General features: G+C 41.7%; 1 protein-coding gene across 1 annotated transcript in view; it reads right to left on the minus strand.

Annotated features, from left to right (window-relative positions):
* The window catches only part of LOC103274395 (oxysterol-binding protein 1), a 32,454-nt gene extending 28,785 nt beyond the window's left edge, over nt 1-3,669 (minus strand). The window contains exons 1-2 of the mRNA XM_008071851.2: nt 3,459-3,669; nt 730-980 (exon numbers count right to left, since the gene is read on the minus strand). Of these exons, the coding sequence (XP_008070042.1) occupies nt 730-980; nt 3,459-3,654 (447 nt within the window). The 5' untranslated portion in view covers nt 3,655-3,669. The remainder of the gene's footprint in view (nt 1-729; nt 981-3,458) is intronic.
* Between the last annotated feature and the right edge of the window lie 4,495 nt (nt 3,670-8,164).

Genomic DNA, 8,164 nt, shown 5'->3' on the forward strand with positions numbered 1-8,164 from the left:
TCGCGTGCACCTGTAGTTCCAGCTACTTGGAAGGCTGAGGCAGAAGGATCGCCCGAGTCCAGCAGGTCGAGGCTGCGGTGGCTGGGAGCGGCCACTGCACTCCAGTGTGGGTGACAGAGTGAGACTCCAACTCAAAAAAAAAAGAAATATGACCAAAGTTGAATATTTTGTCATGTCAACAGAAATATCTCTGAAATCAAAGACTAAAGATGAAACTAACTAGCATTATAAGGTTCTCACTGGTACGTGATTCAGCCTTCTCTTAGCACCCTGTATGTCAGAATGCATTATTAGCAAAGTATGGATACAACTCCAACTTTAAGCTCAAAGAACATGACCGTGTAAAGGACTCATGGAGATCTTTTTAATTCCAACAGATTAAGTTACAAGTAAAGAAATAAAATCACAACTCAGAATGGTTAAAGGACTCAACTAGTATCATCATCAGAAGTCCTGTCAGTTGCAGAAGTAGTGCTGGAACTCTGGACTCTGAACTCATTCCCGGTCCGAAGCAATGTCCTCCTTACCACTTGACTAGAGTATGAAAGTCATTGTATCTGTGCAGTCTGTTCTATTTCATGCAATAAACCATGTAACTCAAAGCCCTTAAGCAGTGAAGCAGGACCTAACATTCTATGCTTTATCAATTAAAATTTTCAGGCATTTGGGGAGAATTATGTTTCAAAGAGGTAAAGAATCGAAAGCAACACAGACACTATCTGTACTCACATTGATCATGGCATTGGATGTTATTCTAAAGAGTGTGGCTCGTTCGTTGACCTGTTTGATCTTTTCGTTACTCTCAGCAGGCAACTTCAGGGACTCCAGCTCACTGAGGGAACGCTGAAGAGCTATGCCGTGCTTAGTTATCAAGTCATTGCAGGTGCTCAAGTCCTCTACTTTGCTGGAGAGGGTCCGAAGGGTATTCTGGAGCTCGGTCTTGTCAGTTTGTGAGACAGACTCTTCATCTCCTGACTCATCTATAGGAATAAAAAGTTAAGTGATATGACTCCAGGATCAGGAATGAAAGTGGGAATCCCATCGACTGCTCACAACCAAACCGACACTCCTCATTGCTGATTGACTGAAAGCTTGCCGTTATCAGATGACTTCTCTATGGTGTAGTCCATAAACCACCTGCACCAAAACTCACTGGGTGCTTCTTAAAGGGGCAGAGTCTCTGGCCTCACCCTCAGAGACTTTGATTAAGGTAGTGTGAGACAAAGCCCAGGAATCTGCCTTTCTGATGAGCTGCCCAAGTAATTCTGATGCACACTGAAGTTTGAAATTCACTAATCTACACGACAGGATGGAAAAACTGAACAGCTCTTGGAATTGGGAATGAATTATTGAGCCTTTTAACTCTAGCTTGAGGGTTCCAATCTAGTCCAAGCTAATTATTATTGCAAATCCACTATCATCTGTTGGGTGATTGGTGGCCCTGTATGAAATGAGTTAAGAATTGCAGTCAAGGCTGGGCTTGGTGGCTCAGCCTGTAATCCTAGCACTTTGGGAGGCTGAGACGAGTGGATTGCCTGAGCCCGGGTTCAAGACCCACCTGGGCAACTTGGCAAGACCTTGTCTCTACAATAAATAAAAAATTAGCCAGGTGTGGTAGCACACGCCTGTAGTTCCACCTTCTTGGAAGGCTGAGGTGGCAGGACCGCCGGAGCCCAGCAGGTCGAGGCTGTGGTGGCAGGGAGCACGCCACTGCACTCCAGTCTGGGCGACAGAGTGACTCCAACTCAAAAAAAAAAAGGAAAAAAAGAACTGCAGTCTAGCTCTTTGTAGATAAAGTCCACATTACAAAAAGGTCCATTAATTTATCTTTTCTGAAGCAGAACTTAGGAACTTCATGATTAACTCATTTGCCAAGATGAAAGCCATTCAAGGTCTTATGTTAAACAGTTCTAATGCCAAGACAAGTAGAGAGGCAATGTTGTATTTCTCACTATCAGTTTTATACTTAACACATTTTAACTGCAAGGTGCTTTTCTAGCAGTGTCACTTCCTTTGAGAGAGCTAACATCAGCACTAAAATCTAAGCAAAACAACAACAAAAAGAGAAAAATGTCTATCCTTTCTGTTAGACAGAGAGATAGAGCCAAAGTCAAAACATAACCTGTTACCAAAAAATTTACAAAGCAGTTAATTTTCCTTTTACTGCTTAATAGACATTAAATACATATGAGAAATGATAGGGAATAAGATAAACAGACAAACAAAGTCAGCAGGTGATTATCTTGGTCAGCTCTAAGTAAACAAGTTCAGTATGACTAAATAATCAACATCTCAGGGGGGAAATCCTACCATAATCCTTGAAGAATAAGCAAAACATAACTCAATTGCTTTTTTCAGTGGAACTAATACAGCAACATGAATATTTTCACAGAAAACATCACATATACAATTTTTGAAAGGATCAATCTGCCAAAATCTATTAAGATTGTTTCAACTTAACTATTTGTTTGCTAGTCAGTTGTTAAGACAACAGGAGAAAAAAGTATGGACAGATCCAAATTGTAACTTATAATAACCTAAAGACTGACCTAGCAGTAAAATAATTATTTTTTTTTTATTTTTTAGTTGGAGTTTCACTCTGTTGCCCAGCCTGGAGTTCAGTGGCAAGCTCACGGCCACCGCAGCTGCATCCTGCTGGGCTCAGGTGATCCTTATGCCTCAGTCTTCCAAGTAGCTATAATTACAGGCACGAACCACCATTTCTGCAAGGTTCACCCTGGCCAAAGTTGAAAAACTCTGTCCTAGAGGTACAGCAGTTATGCTTTTGCCTTTAATGCCATTTGACTCCCTTTAAATTTTGAGAAATAATTATTTAGACTGGACATGGTGGCTCATGCCTATAATCCCAGCACTTTGGGAGGCCGAGATGAGAGGACTACCTGAGCCCATGGGTTCGAGACCAGCCTGGGCAATTTGGCAAGATCTCATCTCTACAATAAATCAAAAATTAGCCAGGTATGGTAGCTTATGCCTGTAGTTCCAGCTACTTGGAAGGCTAAGGCAGAAGGATCACCTGAGCCCAGCAGGTCAAGGCTGTGGTGGCCATGGGCATGCCTCCAGCCTGGGTGACAGAGTGAGACTTAAACTCAAAAAAAAAAAATCAACTTTGGTCAGATAAGTCTTTGTTGTGGGGGCTTTTTGGTACATGGTAGAAGGTTTAGCAGGATCGCTGGGCTCTACTCTCTATATGCCAGTAACAACCACTCCCCTTTCAGTTGTGACAAATAAAACTGTCTCCAGACAAGGCCAAATGTCCCCTGGAGATGCAGATTCAACCCCAGTTGAGAACCACTGCTCCAGGGGAAATGCTGCATGATGATGAGAAGCTCGAGACATTTCTGAGACAGGTGATAAACAACACAGCATAAAGAGGGACAAAAGATTTGTGCATAAGAAGGGCAAACAAAGTTCCCAGGCATGGTATTTTTGCTCCCTACCTGATTCTGCCAGCATCTTCACAGCTTTGGCCTTGGCTAGTTCCAGGGCTGTCACCCAGCGTTGGCGCTCCACTTCCGAACTAGCCTTCAGATGGTAGGTCTGAGCACCCCCATTGGAAATGATGAAGTTGCAGGAGTCCTCCACAGTGATGTTGGCTGTGGCAAGGTTGATGGTACCACGGCAGGTATGTCTCATTTCTGCCTTTGACCTACAATAACAAAACAAAACAAGCTAAGCAGAAAGTTAATGGGTGGTTTATCCTTCACCACATCCCTTATCTTTTAATAACTCTGAGACCTTTGAAAATATGATCATCTGGTTGGAGACCAGCCTGGGCAACTTGGCGAGACTTCGTCTCTACAATAAATAAAAAAAAAAAATTAGCGGGGTGTGATGGCACATGCCTGTGGTTCCAGCTACTTGGAAGGCTGGGGAGAAGGATCACCGGAGCCCAGGAAGGTGAGGCTATGGTAGCCGTGAGTGTGCCACTGTACTCCACCCTGGGTGTCAAAGATTCTGACTCCAAAAAAAAAAAAAAAAGAAAAGAAAAGAAAATAGGACAATCTTAGGAATCCACAAGTTCTAGTCCTTCAAATGCCTCCCTAAAATTCAAGAAACAATCTGTAGGGATTTCCTTTAAGAGACTATAATTGTTGTTTCTGAGTCAGATTTTTATTGTCTTGCTATTCCTCTCAGCATTAACTTTTTTAAAATAGGCTTTACTGAGGAATAACTACATGCAATATTAATTCAAGAATTTTAAATGTACAATTGAATGCATTTTAACAAATGTATACAATTGTGTCACCACCACTACCACCATCAAAATGTCGAACATTTCCATCACCCCAAAAAGTGCCCTCGTGCCCTTCTACAGCCACAAATTACTTTTTACTTAGCAAGTTATAATTATGAAGCACTTTATAACCTCATGCAACAAATTTTTGTATAACAATCTCATTCTCTAAGAATAGCTTCATTTCATATACACTGAACCTCCCCAACGTAACTTAGCCCTAATGAGAACTATCATAACATACTTAGAATTGTATTCCAGAAGTGTAAAAAGGCACACTTAAATGTTTAGAGTACTAAATATTGGCTATGGTTCAAATCATATAAGAATAGCTTTCAGGGGAAGTAAGGAATAATCATAAAAGAATAACCAGGTATTTTAATCGTTCTGGAATATGTTTTTTCCTAAGGTTTGCCAAACTCAATTGGTGGGAACTCCTAAGCCACCCTATTAATAGCCAGGAAAGATTCAGCACATCTGCTCTGAGAGAACTGGGTATAAAAATTTTCCCAATGTCTACTGACTGACAGTTCTATTAATAGATTAACTTTTGAACTTTACAGCACTACTTGGTGACAACAAGCTGTACGATATATCCCATAAAATACCAAGCTTCATACAAAATATCAAGCTTCTTGCACAATTGAGTGTACAGTAAAAACTATCATTTCCCCACCACCCGCTAGCTATGGCCAGGAATCTGCATGTTGAGACTGCAGTTTTCCCTGTCCAAACTGGAACATAAAGAGGTCAAAGTCTTTTGCCAACTGCCACAGTACAAAGCAGAGCCATTTCCCTTTCAGTGGAGCCAGGCAGCCAAACACACCTGGCACATCCAGAATTCCTACATGCCAGAAATGGCACATACCCTGCCTCCAGAAACTAAGATTTGGTATGTTTGAGAAAGTCTGTATACTGTGTTTAGGAAGACAGGTTAGCTGTTGTTCAATCTGTCATATGAAACTGGTTTTTCCTCAAATGCACAAAAGAGCAATATAGGAAAGCCAGGGGGGTCTCAATGGACTGGGCTATTTTCCATCCCCTGCACCTGCCACACTGTAACATGAATCCTTGTTTTTTCTATTCTTACCTCCCCACCCCCAAGTTTCAGTTACATTATGAATAATGCAGGTTGAATTACAGATGCACAGCTGACAGCCCAGCTCACCCTTGTTGTCTACTCCAAGAGTGCTACTTAAATCTTCTTCCACATTCCTCCTTATTGGCACTTTTTACAAACCTCATCCTAGAAATTTCCTCTGTCTGGGTCATCATCATAAACTACAGAAGTTCCTTAAATCACATAAAGACTGTAGCAGTTTAAAAATTACCAAGGAACCCTGGGAGTAAGGCAGGCTTGACCTTGAAGCTCTTGGGTTTGGGTAGTTACACCTATGATTATAAGTGATTAGTACAGAAGCTGGGAAGATATGATTCTCAGGGTGCAAGGTAAGTTCTTCAGGTACTACAGTATTAGGTGGTGTTTTCTAGCTCAAAAGTTCTTCCCTGAAAAAGCCAGCTGAAATAGTAATTCAATCTTCAGAAGCTAGCCAAGAAAATTAATACTATAGCCTGTCACGATGTTTCTGGGAGAGCTGGGATTCTACATAAGGTTTTAAGTATTGGGACAACTATGTGACTAGATATGTAAGAAGAACAGGATAGGTAAAAAAAGAAGGATGTGGTTTGCCAAGTCCTAGTAGGACATTTCATCAGAGAATGGATCTAGAAAGCACACTATCTCAGCTAAAGGAAAAACAATATTTTGGAAACAGCATACATAAGAGATTTTTTGCATACATAAGAGTTTTTGGAGGTACAAAAAAACAGAAATGGCAACCTAAATAATTATTTTTATGTTAGTTGGAGTCTCACTCTGTCACCTAGGCTAGAGTGCAATGGCATGCTCATGGCTACCCCATCGTCGACTTGCTGGGCTTGGGCGATCCTTCTGCCTCAGCCTTCCAAGTAGCCAGAACTACAGGCGCGCACTACCACACCCAGTTAATTTTTTGATTTATTGTAGAGATGAGGTCTCGCCAAGTTGTCCAGGCTGTTCTCGAACCCGTGGGCTCAGACAATCCCCTCACCTAGGCCTCCCAAAGTGCTGGGATTACAGGCTTGAGCCACCACACCTGGCCTATATAAATAATTCTAAGAGTGACATGAAGACCAGAAGAACCCTGCTGGGAAAAATAAACTGTCAATATTGTTGGTAGGAAGTATTTCAAAGAGATTTGGAGGGTAGCACACAGATTTGATAACTCTGGATCCTGTTACTTGGTTGGTTTGTAGGTGGGACCATCTCAAATGGCAAGGACATGTTTCCCAATATGTGGTTTGGTATGTTTTGGAAAGAGTTTTATTCATAGTCAGATAGGTACCACTAGCTCTCACAAGCAAGAAATTAAAAGTGGTTACAAATACTTGAAGAGATGGCAACATGGAAGTTATTAATGTCCCAGATCACTACTGATCAAGACTGGTACTGATCAAAGAATCAACTGGCCTAGAAAATAGATCTGACAAGATCTTGAATAAGGAAAAATAACCACACAAGGCCCTCCGATGACACAGAACTTTTGAAAAATCAGTACTAATAGTGACTTGTGACCCAAGTCAGGATATAAATCAACTGAACATTAGAATAACGGTCAATAATAACAAGAAAATATGAACACAAGTAGAAGAAAAAAACTCTGGGGCAAATTACAGTTTAGATTTGTGATCTAAGATTAAAATGATAGTCCTGGATGAGCAACTAGAAAGAGTGATAATTAAAATCAATTCTAAATGCAATGATGCAAATTATATGCACAACTATTTAGAACGTTCCTTGAGCTGTGAGGACGAGCTATCTAAGCCATTTTCCATTGTTTGAGGACAGATAAGAATATGTTCCTATCAACAACTCTCACCTTCATTTTCTCCTCAAAATTCTCTAACAGCATAGGCTTCAATGAATGGAAAGTGAAAAAAAAATTCTTTATGAGCCAATATAACTGAGTTGATGAAAAAGACTTGTTCACCCTACTCTCCTGGTAGTAGAGTGGCGACTGATAAAGGAAAAGAAATAGTGAGCTGATCTTCAACTTCAATGTTTTGAGTCTCAAATAGGATAGTCTTTAGAAAAATATTTTAGCTGGGCTCAGTGGTTCAGCCTGCAATCCCAGCACACTTTGGGAGCCCATGGGTTCAAGGCCTGCCCAGGCAACTTGGTGAGACCTTGTCTCTACGATAAATCAAAAATTAGCTGGGCGTGGCAGTGCGTGTGCCTACAGTTCTGGCTACCTGGAAGGCAGAGTCGGAAGGATCGCTGGCACCGAACAGTTTGATGCTGGGGTGGCTGTGAGTGTGCCACTGCACTCCAGGCTGGGCGACAGAGTGAGATTCCAACTCAAAAGAAAAAAAAAGAAAAAAAAAATTTCAGCCAGAAATGCCATTACTTCTAGGCATGGTGGCTCATGCCTGCAATCCCAGCACTTTGGGGAGGCAGAGGCGAGACGATTGCCAGAGGTTTGAGACCAGCCCGGGCAACTTGCTGAGACCTTGTCTCTACAATAAATAAAAAAAAATTAGCCTGGTGTGTGGTATGCACCTGTGGTTCCAGCTACTTGGAAGGCTAAGGCAGAAGATCACATGAACCCAGCAGATTGTGACTGCTGTGGCCATGAGCAAGCCCCTGCATTCCAGCCTGGATGACAGAGTGAGACTTCAACTCAAAAAATAAAAAAATAAAAAGAAATGCCATTATATTAAGCAAAGTTTCCCTTAAAAGAGGCTTTTGAGCTGGGCTTGGTGGCTCAGCCTGTAATCCCGTGCCTTTGGGAGGCTGAGGTGAGTGGATTGCCTGAACCCGAGGGTTCGAGACCCGCGTGGGCAGTGAGAACTCATCTCTACATAAATCAA

The sequence above is a fragment of the Carlito syrichta genome, unplaced genomic scaffold (genome assembly GCF_000164805.1).
Source record: "Carlito syrichta isolate Samal-C Ts95f unplaced genomic scaffold, Tarsius_syrichta-2.0.1 Scaffold314765, whole genome shotgun sequence".
Lineage (NCBI taxonomy): Eukaryota > Metazoa > Chordata > Mammalia > Primates > Tarsiidae > Carlito > Carlito syrichta.